General features: G+C 42.7%; 1 protein-coding gene across 1 annotated transcript in view; it reads right to left on the bottom strand.

Moving 5' to 3' along the window:
- The window catches only part of LOC113480443 (B-cell lymphoma/leukemia 11B-like), an 81,693-nt gene that overhangs the window by 40,307 nt on the left and 22,038 nt on the right, over nt 1-19,348 (bottom strand). The window contains exon 3 of the mRNA XM_026849249.1: nt 6,229-6,444. Coding sequence (XP_026705050.1) covers nt 6,229-6,444 — 216 coding nt within the window. The remainder of the gene's footprint in view (nt 1-6,228; nt 6,445-19,348) is intronic.

The raw sequence follows: 19,348 nt of genomic DNA, 5'->3' as shown, positions 1-19,348 counted from the left end.
GGGGGGGGGGGGGGGGGGGGGTGGTGTAGAAAGGGGGCTATTACTAATGGGAACAACAAGGCACAAGAAAGAAGCCCTGTAAAAAAAACACCAAACTGATCAATGAGATAGAACAGAAATGTCCTTCCCTTACTTTCCCATAATGTCCCCTTTTGCCTCATCTCCCACCTGATACCACCAAAGCCTGTTTGTGCCTTAACAAAGATGGATCAGTTGCTGTGCAGTCCCCTGGTGCTTACCTATACTCTGAAGTCACCTACTCCTAACCCAGCCATCACTCAGCAAACTCTAAAATGAAATAAATTCATTCATTCCAATAAGCAAATTATCAAATCACCTTCATCCATCTTGTTCCTATATTTTTAAATTTGATTGTGGCCAGAGAATCGCTGTCTGGGAACTACCCTTCCCCCACTCACACATACTCCCTTTAAAAATGCAAAATCTAGCCCTCTATTTCAATATTTCTGATGTCAGTGACCGGTGTCGGCTCTCCCCATACAGTAACTGCTTTAAAGCGCTGCATACAGCACTGCATTAAAAATTAATTACACATGCTATTTTATTGATAGTGCATAATGTAATGAGCACCAGCTGTGCTAAACATCCAAACTCCTTTTTAAGACAGCTATAAAAAAAGAAAGAAACTGCACTTCCAAATGCTTCTCCTGTCAGAGGAGAAAAACAGCAACATCTTGGATGGATTTGAAACAGGATTCTTTGATTTAGCTCTCCATTTGGAGCGTTTGAAGAGTTCAGACTCTCGGGCTCAGCATAGTGGTATGCGATCGAGTTAACTCTCTCAATGTTGGAGTCATTGTCTTTACTTCAGGCAACGTTGCCTTGAACCCTTTTGTCGCAAGACTACCGGATTCAGTTCCACCCATTAATATTGCAATTAAGGACTTTTCTTTTTTCCTGGGATGTCTGGAAATGGCAGGGATCCACTTTAAAGCACCTTTAAATATCGCTGTTGTTCCTGCTGATTCTTAACTTGACATAATTAGGATTTACAAAAGTTATAGTGATCGGGCATCTGTCTAGAACAAAGCCTCATCCGTGCTCACATTGCCAGCACCGCTGCCCCATGCAGCACCCTAATTTTAGTTGCCTCTTTGCTGTCTTAAGGTCTCTTCACTGCCTCTTGACAAACACGCCATTCAGTCAAAAAATCAGCTTGTGATTAGATCCATCTATTTTGAGTTTGGATCTGATTTTAATATTTGGTGAGACAGAGCTGCATAGACAGACAGGTCACATATGACTTTAATACTTGGATAGATGGATGAACACACAGATTGATAGATGAAAAGATGGATGCATACACTCAGACTGATGCATTACTGGTTTTAGTATATACATCTCTCACACATCCCTGCACTCTGTACGTACTGTCCACAAAGTCAATTCCTCTATAGCATGCATTAAATATTTCACTAAAATAAATAAATACATGTAACCATGACTAATAGGCACATCTCTCCTGAATGTTAGCCAGTACTTTATGCCAAACTCTTCTTTGTGCAGCAAAATGAAAAGATACATTTACAAAGGATCTTGGGGAAACTATAGGTCTTTGTCTGCCCTCAGACACATATTGCAAATTCCTCTTTCTCCTCTCAAAAAAAGCACCCAGTACTGATCAGAAATCAAGTTTTGGTGTGGTGGGTTTTTTTTTTGTTTTTTTGTTTTTTTTTTTCCCTGAGTTTCCACTCAACAAAAACCGAAGAGTAGAGTATCAGCCATAGTCCTGGGACTTGATGAGTTAGGAGGTTTTTGCTGGATGAGTTTGCATTCTCTGCTCTGATTACTGTTTTGTTTTCCATTGATCCTCCTGTGTTAATAAAACCCAGTCTGGAGTGAACAAAAGCTTGCTTCTTGTTCTAGTAAGAAATGTGCCGAGTGCATACCATATCATTAACATAAAAGTTTTTGAAATAATACTGCTTTCTAGACAGACTGTATTAATTGCACCAAGCTTTTTACAGCAGGGTGGTCTAATCTAGCTCTTCTTATTGGCTGACTCCAGTTATAAAACCAACACAAAATGAATACAATGATATAATTGAAGGAGGGAAAGCTATTCTTTTAAAACCTATTATTTACTTACAGGTAATTCTTTTATCTTTATTGTCTCTTTAACCTTTGCCAAGAAAACACCAGACTAGTAAGTAGAATTTCAGTAGCCAAGTAAATTGATACTAACTTTACAAGATGACTGTGTGATTTTCAGAATGTTCTAATGACTAATACAGCTGATTCCCTGAATTAACAGAAGCTTGTTCCTCTCTTCTGAGCTATGGCCCCATGCTTTCCTCTATTTTAGACCTTCAACTTCACAGCCCTGTCCATTAATCACTGCTGCCCATGCCCACTTGGCTGTTTTTATATATGCAACTAAGTATCGTAATTGCTTTCCACCTCCTTCCATCAGCCTACATGTGGGAAGGAAGCAGTTTCACTGGTTAGCTGAATATATGTGCATTGGACAGATTTAATTATCTTTACAGAGGTATATAAAACCCTCACTCGTGGGCCCAGGTCCAAAGATTTTGGATCAGGTATCTATCTGAATGAAGGCACAGGAGATAAATTATTATCTGTGCCATTACAATCTCCTTTGTCTTATGCCAATTATAATTCCATCTGGGGCTTTTGCACTGTAGGATCTTCAGGGCAGAGACTTTTTTTCTTTGGAGAGCACACTGTAAAGTGCCATGCACTTCTGCGCTGAGATTTTCAAAGCTCATTTCTCGTTAACTTTAGTGGGAAATGGGCATCCAAATCTCTTAGGCAGCTTTGACAATTTAAGCCTTAATGTACAATATTAATAAATCAGCATCATAAAAAGAGCCTCATGAAGATATATTGGGACAAAATAGCCCCACAAAAAGCACTGCAGTGTATGTGTGGATGCATACGAGCATATACTTTTCTTTACATAATTACGTCTCTCAACAATCATTTGCATGTCTCTGTTATGCAAAAAAACCTGTGTGTGTTTTACAGTTACTCTGAGCAGTTGCAATTCATTGAAATGAAATAAAAAGCAGGCTCAAAAAAGCACCCTAATCTGGCAAGGGGTAAAGCAAAATGAATGCTTTGCCCATTTATATTTTAGATCCAAGCTACACAACCCTGTGAATTTCATGACTCTATTCCAACTTCTAATTAAATAGGCACTAAAAACATTTAAACGGGAGAACCCAATTCAACAGACAGAAGCCTCTGAGGGAAAAAATAAATAAATAAAGAGACTGAGAGATTGTTCCAGTGGCACATTATTTTTTTAAATCACACGGAAAACATAGACCTTTACTTGCAAATTCTTCACCCTGTGGTGCCTTAACACAGAGAACAGAACAAAGACAGAGGGGACCATGACCAGCACTGACCAAGTGACACGGTGGACACCCAAGCAGACTTCCCAGCACCATTTACTGTGATAGAAACTACTACCAGCAGCTCGTTTTCTAAAGATTGCAAACAGCCCTAAATGAAGTAGTACAACTTTCCCTGTGCACAACTGAACGCTACTCAGCATTCTGGGTGATCGCTCTTATCTAGGTTGGAGATTTCTAAATGTAGGTTTCATACGTGTGTACCCCAAATCCCACCAGCAGCCAGAAGTTTATATTTTCCAGCACAAAACTGCTGGGACTATTGAGGGCTCAATTTGTGAGTGCCCAGCAGAGATCTGGGAGTACCTGCAACTTCAAGCCTTCAGAGTTGAAGCCTGCTTGAGAATTGCAGGGAAAAACTTCAGGTCCTGAATTAAATGAATGCTGAAAAACAGGAAAGGTAAGAAATGATGAGGAGGAGGAGAGGCGGGAACTGCTGATGGCTTTTGTTCAAAGAAGGAAACAATTCCTCAGAAGCAAGAACAGGGCTGACAGAATAAAAGGCTAATCAAGTCAAAGAGACAAGCAGATCTCTAAAGCTGGAGCAAGTGACTGTTGCAAATGTCTGTATTTAAAAAGAGGGCACAATGCGGAGATCATCACTAGACTATTAGTCAACACAAAGAACTCACTTTTCTTTCATTTCCACAAGACATTCTGAGGGCTAGAAAGATCCCACAACCCTTGTCACGGGGTTTAAACCATGCCCAGGCTCATATACAGTGAATACTATGGGAGTTAAGAAAGGGTTAAGTGGACATAATCTGCTTTTTCGAGGGAAGAAAATGTTTCTTTCAAGCAGAACTTGACCAACTACTGTCATAAACATGTAGCATGCACTTTGATATAACCTATTCTCTAAGTGCTGCAGACTGCAGCAGTAATTACAGGAAGCCATGATAACAGGTCTCTCTCCACAGACCTGGCATCGCTCTCCCAGCAAACAGGCAATTCGGAAAACGCACAGCGCACAACTCCAAAGTGAGAACTCAAAGTACACAAAGTACAAAAGCCTCGCCTTCCCACATTCTTTAATAAGTTATTCCTTCCTTCCTTTTCTATTTTTAGTTGTACTTGCTTCCCTCCCCGCTAGCTGCTGGCATCAGAAGCAACAGGGAAGCAGGGCATCCAGTTCACTGTTACAATTACCTGCCTACCAAAGGCACCTGCGTGCAAACTGCACCAGTGAAGACAGAGAACAGCAAACATGAGATCAGCTCCAGTTTGGTTTACTGGTTACAAGAAGGAGGGAAGTGGGAAGGCAGGGGAGCCATCCGATTTTCTGATCCAGCGCTCGCCATTCGGAAGAGCCCATCTCTACAACCACCTCAGTCCAGTTAGTCAATCTGCTGAGGCTGATGAAACAGAGCCTGATTAAAACAGCATCCCCCCCACGCTGTGTACAGCAGCTCAGATCAGAAATCTGACCAAAACCCCTGGATGCACTGACTGCACTGCACCACACAGCACATTGCTGTAAGCCCAGTGCCTGCACCTTGGTGCAAGCAGCTGGGTGCAGGCTGAGGGAACCTTCCTCGCACATACTGAGCTTCACCCAGGGTCAAAACAGGACTCTGTGGAGTGCTCTCAGCCTTCTCCCAAAAATACTTTCTCTTTCAGGACTGAGGATTCCAGGACACAAATTTAAATTCCTTGCAAAACTTTTTGTTTCGCTTTATTGCAACAATGAGAGATGCATGGGAACATTCCCATGAGGTATAGTGTACTGTAGCCAGGTGGTACCACTGCTTGTGGAAGGAAAAAGCTGAGCGCAGCAAAGTTTTGTCAGCTTCAAGGGGACATGAGGAGCCACTTCCCAACGACTTTACTCCTGACAGTCGTGCTGTCTCTCTAAATCCTCTGGTTCTCACATTACTTATCCAGCATCATTCTGGGAACTCCCTATTAAAACTCCACGCACGTTAGCATGAATGAGGGCTGCAGGGTTTGGCCCACCACAGTGAGACTCCATAAACGCTTGCGGATTTTGCCACAGCTGTATTTTCTTTTAAGCCCTCCCCATTTTCACCTCTCCAGCCCGCAGTTCACCATAGGCCCAATCTTGCAACTGAGCCATGCTCGGAAACACCCACTGATTTCAAAGAGATCACTGGGTCTGAAATTATGGGGTCTGGCGACAATATGTCCATGTCCTCTTTGGCTAGCTCGGTGTGCCCTCATTTCCACATCACTTTCCCCTCCTTGCGGTGACAAAAGTCAGGCATCCAAAAGGAATAAAGGAAAAGAAAAGCTGACGGGGGAGAGGCGAGGGATGTGTGTGGCAAGTTACCAAGGAGCTTTTTCTCAAAGCAGGGGAGAAAACGGCATGGAGCACATACATCCTGTGTGCACACGGACGCGGAGGAGAACCTTTAATATGAATGACTGGGGAGGGAGGGAAGGAGGGAAAAAAAAAGAAGGGGGGGAAAAAAAAACACCTCAGATGTTAAATGTTATCCAATTAATTTTAAAATAAACAGCCAGAGAGATTAAACCTTGATACTGGGGTATCACATTCTGTGAGGAGTCTCAGACATTTGTTCACAGTGTGGCACAAACAGCCTGGCAGTGGCCACTGGTGACAGCTGAAGGTGGGTAGACAGGAGGGGAGGGATGGGGAAGTGGAGTGAGTACATGCCCTTTCCCACTCCCCATCCTTCACCAGGGTGGAAGGGGAAGGAAGAAGGGGAGAGGGGTGGTTTTAGGGCATCTTCTCTGGCTTCCCCACATGACCCAGTGAAGGCAGCTCTCCCACAGCAAAGACGACATCACTTGGCAGCACTACTGACCTTCAGATAGCAACAAAAAAAAAAAATGTTTCTATTACCTGACAACTGACAATGACATCCAAATGTGCCTGACGTCTCAGTCTGAATCTCAGTCTGAGTCCCGCCAACTGAGACTGCACGTGCACCACAGCAGGGCAGGCTAAGGCAGGGCGGGAGGGAGGCCAGTGCGCGGAGAGGTGACGTGATCACGGATGTGTGAGGGTGGGAGGAGGCAGCTATGGGAGCCCCCGGCAGGTTTGCAGGCCTGGACGGCCCTGGAGAAAAAACAATAGAAAAAACTGTCAGTCGGATCTAAGTTTGAAGGGACAGAGGAGGCATTATCAGGGGAAACAGGCGAGGTGGGGGCTGGCTGCCTAACACACCACACACTTGGTCTGAACCCCTCTCTGGGTACAGCTGAGGCTGGCAGGCTCGCACTGGGCGCGGGAAGACCAAGAAGAGACTTGGGGGATCTGCGAACCCAGGCTGGGGGCCCGAGGGGGCACAGAGAGGGTAGAAGTGGTGGGAATGGCCCGCCCTGGCATGGAGCAGAGCCGGAGGCAGCAGACGGTGCCACCAGCACTTGCTCAGGGACTGAATCAAAAGGGGGATTATTGTTTTACGGCTGTGTTAATGCATTGAGCTGACACAAAACTGGGCAGGCTTTCTGCTGAGCTGCCGCTGAAGCAGGCTCCACACACCAGCCTGGACAAAGTGCAGTGACTTAGAGCTCAAATGGCTTCAGCGAGGTGCCAGGAGCCGAGCTCCCAGAAGGAAGCGTTGGCGGCCACTGCACTGCCTTCCTGCTTGAGCTGCAGCCAGTTGTGCATTTTGCATGCCCCCATTATGCAGGCTGCTTTCCTATCAAGCTTGCAAAGAAGGGAGCAACGTTTTTCCTGGTAGCTAAAAGATGATATTGTAACCTCCAACAGTATTATTTATTTTTAACCCCTCTAGGAATCACCTGACATTGAAAAGCTGTATTTAAGAGTTTTCTCCTGCTCCGATGGAAATGCTCGCTCCTCCTGGCACTAGTCCAAACTGAGCTCCGCAGCTTTGGAAAAACTAAGATGCAAGTCTTAAATATCGGTATACACCTGCACAAATACAGATAATGCACAAATATACATACACGCACACATGCAGAATCAGGTATGAGTCACATTTTTGGCTGGTGCGAATTAGCAGAGTTTAAAGGGAAGGTGAGTGAATGGTACCGCATTACATTTACTGAGAAACCCACCCGATTCATTTAAAACTACGCCTGCTACTTAATTATTAAATAAAGGGTAGCTACTAATCAAGGGCAGTTTCTAAATGAAGATATGTGGTGGAGTGGTCGCCATTAAAAAGCTGGCATTTGCCAACAGTTACCACACAGTGGTAGATCAGAAACCACAGTTTCCCCCTGTATTTAGATCAGGAAATATGTGTGTTAATTGTGGGGTATCTTCTGGCAAATGTTCTATTTTTTTTAATGGTGACAATTCTGGCTGTGCATGCATGTGCGCCTTTGCAGATACGTGCAAACACTATGGCAGGAAGAAGAAATATTTATCTGTGTTCTCTGCAACCCTAGAAAAAACAACACTTTCTAAAGGAGCCTACACTGTGGCAGCAAGGAGAAATATTTATCCACGCTCTCTCCAACCCTAAAAAAGCAGCATTTTCCAAGGGAGTCTCTCCACCACGAGAGTCCCAATTCGGAAACTAGGCCTGCATGTTGATCTGACAGCTACACATGTGAGGCAAACGGGGATACTTCATCCTTGGCACAGCATCCAGTGCTCCAGTCTGCAAGGACTGCATTTGATTTTGTCGTTTATCTTAAATGGCTAAGAGACCACCAGTGCAAAACATTTGTGTGAAGCTTTTGCCAAAACCACAAGTGAAGAGTCTAAATTCCCTGTGTAAATACTTGAGCTTCAAGCATCAAGGATAAAATTTCTGCTCTTTTGTGAAGACTGGTTTTAAATAGAAGCCATCTCTGTGGCTCATGGGATGAGGAAGGATTTTTTTTTTATTTTGGGGCTCAGTTGCTTGGCTTTTGTAACTGTTTGATCTCCCTGGAAATACTACACAAGCAGGTAATGATAACTACTATCCAGATTGTACCTATGTTGCATTTTAGGCATGTGGAAACTGATGTCAGACATATTTCTATGTGTGTCTCATCACACAGAGGAACTATGTGAAGCCCACCAAGGGCACCATTAACCACAACTGCATGGGGTTTTAATGTGGAGATGCACAGGTCTTAGCACACAACACTACCCTCAGAGCAACAGCCTCCTCTCTAGTCCTGGTGGGCCCCACTCATCCATTGGGAATCAGTTTGGTACTATCTGCACAGCCCTGAGGCATCAAAGAAGATGCTAAGAGCTCACCAAGGGGGTACAGGGAAGCCCTCCATGCTCTTATCCAATATATCTCCTGTAGTGAATTAAGGTTTCAAATAGGAGGTTTCTAACCATCTGGGCAAAGGGATCCTGTAAGGGCCTTCCAACAGAGGTACTGGGAGCAAGCCAGCAACCCACTTTAACAAGATACCTAACAAATTCGCAGGAAAGACTGTATTAACCAGTTATCAGTGAATGGATGGAACTGAACATGTCACTCAGAATGTCTTTTCACTGTCCTTTGGTGTATATATGAGAAAATCTAAGAAGTGTTAACCTAGTGTCAGGAAGGAAAGGGTTGGTAAGGGAGAAGAAGAATGGACAAAGAGACACTCTGGCAGATACTCAGGGAGTCCCGCCACCACTCCTGAATCCAGCGCTAAAAGACAAAGATTGTGGGGCTGCCAAACCAGGAGGCTGAGTCTGCTCTTACAAGCAAAGTCAAACCAAGTGATTCCTCCACCTCTTTGCCAGCACTTTAGGATTTCCTTCTTTGTCACAAATCAGGACAGTTCTATAGAATCAGATCAAGTGGCAAATCATGAAGAGGGAAATCGTGTCTACTGGTCTCGAGGAAAGGCATGGAATCCTCTGTCTTTAGGTACATGACACTCATAACAGTGGTGCTCAGAAATGCTCAGCTTGTGTTTCCTAGGAACATGCCCACGTTTTACATCTCCAGCTCTTCTTCTGTGGGATTTTTCCCTATAAGTGCTCTATTTAAAGCTGAAAATGAAGACGGGGGGCTCTACCGTTCTTAAATTTAATTGCTACAGGTGATGGAAAAACACAACAGATAAAAAGATAAACAGATATAGGTAGATAGACAGATGGTATCCTAAGGTGATGCTGAGAGTTTCCACACAGCACCAGGAGAGGGAGGGAAGCCAGTCTCTGGAATTCTGTGGCCAATCAACCACATCATGTTGCACACAGGTTTCAAAAAGAAAACACTCCTGCGCATCCCTGACTGCCACAAAGGGTACAGCCACAACCGGCACTAAGTGAAAGCAGACATCAGGAACTGCGATGCAATCTTAGAGACAAAAACTTGATCCAGCTGGGGTGAGAGGGCACACACATGCAGCTCTGTGTCTCTCGGACATCACTGACAATGTGTGAGGCTCAATTTTTCTCTTGGGTCAGCACTAGAAAATCACTCACCTGCACTGCAGATCTCAATTATATATTCTGCATTCATTCTGCACAGATGCGAGGGGAGTTTTGCATGTAGCATGAGTGTGAAACATGCACAGGGACTGTCACTGTGTAAATAAAAGATCTGCATTGCTGATGGTAAAGGTCCATTTTGTCCTCATGCTTTAAACAGACTTGGCATACACTCAAGTGACTGTACACGGCAGTAGCTCACAGGTTATGTTGACTCCCAGGCACTGCTAAGAGTATTTTTTTTTCTCTCTGCTATTTTTAAACTTGCAAAGAAGAAAATAAGGTAAATTGGACATGACCCCAGAAGATGGAAGTGAGCATAAGAGCCTAGATGAACATGACAAAAGCCACAATCAAGGCATAAATTGCATCCTTTTGTCGTCCCTCTCCCTGAGCCTAGGCATGACTGGCCATATGATACAGTATATGTAAAACACCATGCTCCTCTGGCACATCTGCAGAAAAGTCCCTGAGCAAAGCACAAAGATGGAGCAGCAAGCAGCATTCATAACGTCCCACCTCAGTGTGGTTCAGACCAGGGGACTGATATTAATTTAAAGGATCTTGCTTTATGTCTTGCATTGCATGTAAATGCAGCCATGCATAGCTGTGTAACTGGTGCATGCCCAGGGGTGTTGTGTGCTTCTCTGGGTGGGTGCTGGGGTGTGTATCTGTGCACAGGCAGACAGGCAGGTGCACAGGTAGACATGTAAGCCACTTAACAGGGCACAAACCAAGTTTTTCTGTGTGTCTCTCTGTGCCTGTCTGGTGATGGAAAATCAATCAATAGCTGGTTAGAGACTAGAGCTCAGTTCCATTATTAAAAACCTCTCTTTCAATAAAAAGAAAAACATCTGTTCAAACAGTGTATGGGTACAAATTCAGAGTGCAGGCTACAGCCTCATCCCTGCCCTGTGCTTGTCATGTTCAGGGAGAATACTGCAGATGTTTTGAGATGGGTTTTACATGTACCGTTGCAGCAGCCTTGAACAGACACATCCAGAAGTAAGACAGATCTATTCAATAATCTTTCCAACAGAATTTTTTCCAAGCTTTTCCTAAAATAAGTTGTCTCATCTGTATTACACCCTCTCATATGGACTGTTCCCACCTGATATTATTATCTTTCTACCATATCTTTTTACACAGACACCAACAGGGTTGATGAAACAAACATATACAAGCACACATGTGTACACACACAGAGTGTGCAGAGACACAGAGGCACAACCATTTCCAACAGCAGCTAGCAGAGCAACGCATGCACACCGTGTAAGTGAAGGGCACGCACAGCATCCCCCAGGAAAGGCAGAAGGACTCAGTGGTACAGGCAGACACACTATTACACACGCTCACGCACAGAGTCCGGTGCTCAGGCAGACACACCTGCACACCGGCCTTTACTTCTTCCCCCAGCACACACACAGTGGTTTTGGAGCAGTTCCCCTGCACCGACTTATGATGCTAAGACTAAAACTTTGCTCGAGCTGGAAATTGAAAGGCTGCACTGGGGAAAGAAGGAGGGCAGGGAAGAGATTTCTTGTTATATTTTGCTCAGGGATTTTTTTTTTTTTTTGGCAGACAAGGATTCCCTTTGAATTAATACATTTCTTTCTCCCAAGAATTTCGAATGATAATGCATAAATGAGTCATAGATCAAGAACAGCGACGTGGTGAGCAAGAAGGAGAAAGAGTGTGAGTGAGGGGCACTGGCACAGAAATTTGACAGTACCCCAACTCCCCCCCTTCCTCCCCCCATGCCAAGACATTAATTCTCACAAGTCGGAGAAAATTACTATGCATGAATGCAAAAAGCATGATCAGGAGTAATTAACATGGCTTCATATGCAAATTTTATTAATGCAGAAGTACAAAGTCATTATGCAAATGAAACTTACGTCAACTCTCTTGACAAATATTCATCTCTAAAGCTCAAGTTTCTCCCTTCTAATTTTTTTTCTTTTTAATTTTTTGGTGTAAAACCAAAAAAAAAAAAAAAAAGACAAGTTTGCAAAGTTGTTTTTCAACCGGAGAAATTTATTCTTGCATTGTTGATATTTTTTTTGTTGTTGTTGTTGGCAGGTACACAACAGCTCATGGAGGAGAGCGGGAGGATGGGGGACGCGGGCTACCAGCAGCAGGCAGCCAATCAAAACGCCAGCGGCTGTAATGAGCGCGATTGATGACTGTTTGGCTTTACTGCAGGGTAATGAACTAGAATCCAGTCTGAGGAGGAAAAAAATATGAATATTCATGAAGCTGTGCTCCTGCCTTTGATGATTAAAGAAATTTTTAATATTCAAATAAGCGCTTGCCAAGTGATTAACAAAGAACAAGCACGCAGGAATATGGAAATGGAGCTGTGGAAGATTTGGGAGTCACAGTCTGTGCAGAAAAGACAGCACAAAATTTCATAAACAAGATAGGCAGATAACCCAATTCAAATCTGAGCAAATAAAGGGGGGAAAAAATCCCGTTCTTTTTCATCAGTTTGGATATTGTATCAGTCATTTTACTTTAGAGTGCGAAGGAGAATAAAAGCAACCAATGCAAGAAGACGGGGAGAAAAATCTAAACCCTGAGAAACCCAATCCAGCAATTACAAAGTAAGAATCCTGGGTTAGAAACTGATAGGAAAATGATGGCTAAGTCCATCGTCTGCTGTGGGCTATTGCTTTTCAAAAGCAGGAACCTGCCTGATGCTGAGAGCCTACCGGCTACTGAGAACCACCAACTTGTAAACGACACGCAGGAGTCAAAAGTATCCCGAAATAACCAAGACCAGACCCTGCCGTTAAATCTCTTTCCTCGGCTAGAGGGTGTACTGTGGGGCTTAACCACTGTCTGGGAAGGGAGGGAGTGCAACAGAAAGAAGAAATATTGCCAGGGAAAAAAAGGAAAAAAAAAAAAACAAAGTGCAAAAGAAGGGTGCAAGAAAGTCTCAGCTGCCCACCCGGGTAATCAGTTGGTAAGAAATGTGTTTTCCATGTGTGAGCCAGAAAGGTCCTCCACTCCCCACAGGTTTCTGAACAAGGATACAGAAATCCAGCCACGTTACAAAATGTCTGATAAGTTCAGGCTCTCACAGTTTAATAGCTTCACTAAGGATTCACACTGAAGCACATAATAACAATATTAGCTGCTAAAATGACTTTGCAGTTAAAATACATCTAATTAGTAGTCAGCGCTATCTTTTTTTTTTTTTCTTTTTCTTATTTTTTTGAGAAACAGTTAACTTCAGGGCTACCGTATGCCAGAATGAAATGTGGTTGAGTTCTTTCTGTTACTCAAAAGCCATAGTAAGGATGTTTTCAAACTCATAGGGCACTGGAAAACCGACTCACCTTCTTTGTTATTAGATCCTGGGATTTCACAGACCTGTTTGGCTTTTCTGAAGATCTTTAAAACCTCTGGTTAATTATTTCCTATTTTAAAATCTAAAAAAAACATAGGCTAGGTGCCATTTAATAATTAGCTGGTGTCTTCAGAATGTAACATTCCAAGTCTAATTTAAAATAATAATAATAATAATAATAATAATAATAATAATAATAATAATAATAATAATAATAATAATAATAATAACCAAATGAGAACAATGCTACAAAATGCACAAAACGGCCATGACCAGAACATTCAGAGCTGCCGTGAAAACACATCATGGAGCTAATGGGATTTTTCCCCCTATATCTACTCCAGTTTTGGAGATATAAAAATACCCACTACTGATGTACCACAGGGAAGAAAAGGGAAAAAGAAAAGGAGGAGGGAAGGAGAGAGAGGAGAAAAAAAAAAAAGAAAAAAAAAAATCTAAACATAAGTAAAGATAAGGTTAAACAACATGCAGGGGTATTGCTGTGAGTCTTTCCTCTGAATAGTGCCAAGACCTTTCGAAGATGCCTGTTGTCTCTAGGTGCATGTGGGCGGGTGAAGTGTGGTATTACATAACACACAGGCGGCAGCGGCTATGCACAACCGTACTGATTAGAACGCTTGACTGTGAAACTCAGCTTTCCATTTCCTGAGCTGTTCATAGCTCGTGTCAGGCCCTTGAACACCATAAATGTTACCCTTTGTCTATGAGATTTCTTGGCTTTATTTTAAACAATGAATTTTCTTTTTTAATTACAGCGAAGTAACTACCACCTCATACAGTTGGTTGCTTTGAAGCCCTTCTTAAATGGCAGTTGAGTTCTACCATATAAATGTGAATACTTAATATTTATGCCACATTTTCTTCCTTTCTTTAAAAGCAACCCATTTACATATTTCTGGAGAATAATGATACTTCAGCAGGGCAGGTGAACATACATTTCAGCATACAGAGTCAATGAGAAAAAGTATTAAGAGTCAATATTGTAAAAATCAGCCTCTAAATTTAAGTGGCTTGAAATGAGCATGCAGCTGTGGTTGCCTGTCAGTAGTTAGATACTGTAATAATAATAATAACAACAACAACAATAATAATAATAATAATAATAATATGCCTTTCATTTCTCTAGTGCCTTCCATGCAAAGATCTGGAAGCACTTTACAAAGATAAATAAACTGAGCTTGGAACACCCCGTGTGGTTAATAAATATCCTAATATAACTAAATATCCTGTTTTGAGCATGCAACTCTTCTCACTACATAAAAATCCACATTTTATGTTGTCCACATATTTGTGCATGGCATTTTGAGGCTCACACATTGAGGGCAGGCTGTGGAGATTTTTACTTACCTAGGAGACCGTGTGGATTCCCTGAAGTAGCCCACACTATGCCTGCAAGATTGCTTATGCCATGCCAAAACCTGTCTTTTATGAAATGGGGGTGTGGGTTGTCACTGGACACACTTCAGGGCGAGGGTGGGAGGCCCACAGGAGTATCCAGGTGCCGCACAACTGTCGGTAGCATCCCTATGAGCCAGGTCCCTGTGGGGGCTCCTGTAGGACCACCCGTTCCCCCTCCCACCTGATGCTCATTCAGATCTGCTCCTGGCCCCTTGTCTGTGCTTTGAACACGAAGCTAAGCAAAAAACTGAAATATCTTGGCTCACCCTGATTAAACACAAGAAAAAGGACTCTCGCCCACCCCAAGGCTGCGTTCATCACCTCCTCCCACCGTGCCCTCTACCCACCCTACTGACACAAGGATTTGCCCCAGGATGACAGTACCCCTCTGCTATAAGAGCAACCAGGAGCAAGAGCAGGGGAAATAAGGGCAGGATTGGGCCCAAAACATCATAAAGCGTAAGTAAATACAGCATAACAACAGACATGATATAACAGAGGAAAACAGAGAATTTTCTCATCTCAGGAAGGTGGTCTTGCAGACAGGGCTCTGGTCTTGGAAGGGGGTCAGGACGCACATCCCAGGGCAGAAACCACCCAGGCTATGGCATGTCCCCTCCCAGAGCTCAGCTTTCCCCTTCCCACACTCTGCCTGTCTGGTCTGTTCAGTCCCAACACGCTTCCAAGCAGAGTCCAGCTCTCGCTCCAGGGGTGCAGAGTGCCTAACACAATGCTGCCCTGATCTGAGCTGCAATGTCCAGAAGCTACTGCAATAAACTAACGAATAACAATAATCACCCTGATTTGTGGAGTTTGTTTTCCAAAAGGCATAAAGGGTTGACAATAAACAGTTCATCAATTTTCCCAAGTTTGTTCCCCAACTCTTGTAATTAAGTCCTGGGGAGTTTCAACGGTTGTAAAAATCCTTGTGGGGATTAAAATTTTTAGTCCTGATTATACCGTGAATATTTCTATATACCAGCAAATATTCCTGATGTAATTGAAACATATAACCACCCCAACAGACGACTGCAGCAATTTAACAGGCCCTGGAATTAATAAAGAAACTCAGTGGATGGAAAGAGCTGTTTCCAAAGGGCAAAATAATATATACAGGCAGCTAGAGAAATACCACTACAAATAATCTGAGGGTTTGACCACAAGAGTATGGTCAAGAGGCTAAAATGAAGTGGCCAGTGAAGAGCCCCAGGAGTCAGTAACACTCATGGACTTCTACTCTGCCTTGGCTATTCGGGACTGAGCCCTGCTCACACCAGCACACGCTGTACCGCACACACCTATCCTCAGGCAGAATAGGGCCTCTGGAAAAGACAACAGCAGGATTTGCTGTTTGGGTAAGTATCTCTTCCTTGCTCTAAAGTTTGCCTCTTACTGGTATTTTCAAATTTTTTCCCTATCCCACATTTTAATTAAAAATAAAAATAAAAGTGGTGAAATTAGGCAGGACGAGGCTTTAGCAGCTCTTCAGCTGTTTGGTAGCAAAAAACAATTCCTGCAAGGTGGGGGGAACCTGGGGAATGAGAAGCAGATGAAGTCACTCTGCCCCTCTGTGCCTCAGTCTCCCCATCTGTGAAAATCAGCTAATGACATCCACCTGATTTAGTTAAATGTCCTGGAAACTAAAAAGACTCTGTAACAGCAATATATAAAGCAGCAGCACTGTTAACTGGTTCACTGCTGGAAATGCGAAGGAGGGCCATCAGGTGATGTCAATGTCCCTGCAAAGCACAGATGAACAAATTCAATACGTATAGACAATTAGCTTTGGGAGAGAATCACAGCTCCTGTTTTTTTGGATCACCCCTTGCCAAAAGTATTGTAAGCGCAGGAACTTTATAAGTGCTGAATTTCAATGTGAGAAATAGTCTACCTGCCTAGTGTGAATGTATAAGTTACACTTCAAGTAATATAGCAGTGTTTGGGGGGGGTCCCATTAACGTGCACATTTATAATTTGCAAAATTGAAAAAAAAAATAAAAGCACAGTCACACTCAGCAGAGCATTTCACTAACACCAAGCAAACTTAAACAAGCAAGCAATCATAGAGGGGGGAAAAGCAACAGAGATTTTTAAAATTAGGATTCCCTTTGAGTTTTGGATTTCTCAGGAGAAAACCAATCCAGCTGCATGTGTACAAGCAGGTCCAAGTCTGATAACTGAATCTGTCAAATTAAATGAGCAGAGCAATCAACTGGAGATGGCAAAACAATCCACCAAACAAGGGGAAACCTCAGGATCTAAAGCTTCAGTCCTTAATTTACTGGACATCAGCACAACTGAGTAAATAATGTTCTCTGAATGGAAAAGAGGCTAGAAAATTAACTAGCTTTTAAATAATGAAAGCAAGCAGACAAATAAAGCAGCAACCAGGAATCTAGTTCAGACTATAATGTAAATTTAAAAAAGGGAAATAATAAACCAAGGTTTCATTTGCACAAGGAAGCATGCTATGAACCTACACCCCATCCTGCTACTAAATAACACAAAAGTTTCACCCAAAGACTTGGATCTAAGCAAAATTTGGTCAGTTGCAAGTGCTAATTAGACAGGATAACCCAACCCTACAGCAGGAGAGGTAAAATGCAAGTACTGTACAGAAAGAAGCCCTTACTCCTTTCAGTATCAGACAAGACAGAGCAAAGCCAACTGCAAGAAACCAAGAACTGTTCTGCGTTCAGGACATTTTTTCTGAGGCATATTTTTTCTGGACCAGATTTCCCCAATTCACTCATTTATTTGTACAGAATAGCATCTTTCTCCATAAGAGAACAGACACAAAAAGGGGTTTTATTTTCAGGTCTGCTTGAAATGGAAGCTGAAGTTGACTACCCAGGAAAGTGTGTTGAAAAGCAAAAAAAAAAATGTATCTATATATAAAACCAGAGATGCTCACAAACCAAGGTGAAGCAAAAGAATTCCTTCAAACATCCATGGTCAGGATGAGTAAGCGATATTAAAATCATACTTATCACCCCAGTAAAATAACGGCTAGTGGGTTTTTGTTTTGTTTCTGATGAAAACGTTGGTATACTCAAACAGCAGCTTATTGCATTATATCACAGTCTAACCAAATCTTTCTATAACCTCTTGCATTACAAGCAAAATCTCTAAAATGTCACCGGCTAAAAAACTGAACTAGCCTGTAATTAGTTTCAACAAAGTAGTCCTTTTAACCCTAATTTTCTATATGTAGATGGCATTTCCGAAGTGAGCATTATGAACCTTCCTTAAGGACAAGTGGAATCAAATTGTAAAATCGTAAGCAGTGATCTAGTAGTTCGGAACTCTAAGCAAGCCTTTTATTTCCCTGGAATAAATTCAAATCCAGTCTTCAGTCTCTTAATAGGTGATCAGAGAAAATATGCATGCACACCTAAACCGCTACAACAAACCTTATTTTTTAAATAACACTTCAATCACTAATATAATAAAGACTGTTGTTACACGTTAGCACTGGTATCATTATTCCTTATGATTCAATATTCTAATGACTGGCTGTAACAGAGGTTTATGTTCTGCCGAGGTTTATACCACTATTTAATGTAATTAAGCAAACTGGCTGCCAATGCCTCTATGGAAATATCATTTCTATCGCAGAGTATTCCCACTAGAAATTCAGAGGAATCATAACATACAAACTTTGATTCTGTTTATTTTTTCCCCTGTTCTGAAACTGATCTGGCATTTCTTGGACTTAGTAGAAGAAGGAATTAATTTGGCTTCTGTAGACATGTTATTATTGACAATACTAATAATCTATGACAAATGGGCCATCCCCACTCCCCTCTTTGAGCAGGCATCGCAGCCTGCAACATCACTTTGCAAAACCCCAGAGCTGGACTCTCCTCATGCCGGGAGGCCTGTGAGTGTCACAGCAATGGGGTTTTAAGTAAACCATTAAAATGCTAATATTCAGCACGGGCCAGATCCCTGTTACCACTGAAAGCAGAACTAAAGCTCCTCTGGAGACAGGATAAGGCCCTTCCAATGTGATCAAAGAGTAAATACATGCAAAGCTCTGATGGGAAAAAGGATCTTTTTTTCTAATTTTAAAACCAAACAGGGAGAGTCCACCAGGCTCGTAATCCATGTTACAGTCACATCTGGGATAACAGTAGTAAGGAGGATGGGTCCAGGCTAAAAAGTTGCTACCTGAGGTCAAAGAGGAGCGCTTGATAACCAGGACTGCATCAAAATGGACTTAGTTACCTTTTGGACTACACCCCTCTCCACTTGATGCAGCTCTTCTGACAACAGCAGATGTGCCATATATATGTATATATATACATATGTATGTATATATGTACACGCACATATATCTGTGCATGGCTTTGTGACATCTGCCCCACCTTGCAAAGGAAGCTCAGCCCCTTCGGCAGCCCTCACTCAAGCAAGAGGTTTATGGGGGTGCCCAGGAGCGCAGGGTCAGGAGCAGAATTCAGACCCAAAACCAGAGTTCACTCGCTGCCTGCAACAGCAGAGCTCATGAACTGACTTAGTTAAAATAAAGGCTTAGTTACCTCTTCCTCCCAGCTGTAAAGCCCTCTGTAGAGGGAAAAAAAAAATTATTAAAACAAATCCCACACCCATTTGCGGGGGGGGAACAGGACAAGGAATGATAACAAGAAAGAGAAAATGTCTGTTTCCTATTATTGCTATCTCCAGTGCTTTCACCTCCACAAACAGCTTAAAGGAGGGCTTCTGGAACAGAAGTTTAACTTTCCTTAATCTCAGCTCTTAAACTGCCAGGATCTGATTACATTTTCTCCTTCTCCAGATTTTAATACTTTTCTTTTATATCCCAATATGGGGGGG

The sequence above is a fragment of the Athene cunicularia genome (assembly GCF_003259725.1).
Source record: "Athene cunicularia isolate RWA chromosome 5 unlocalized genomic scaffold, athCun1 chr5_part1, whole genome shotgun sequence".
Lineage (NCBI taxonomy): Eukaryota > Metazoa > Chordata > Aves > Strigiformes > Strigidae > Athene > Athene cunicularia.
This window is presented reverse-complemented; position numbering and strand designations above follow the sequence as displayed.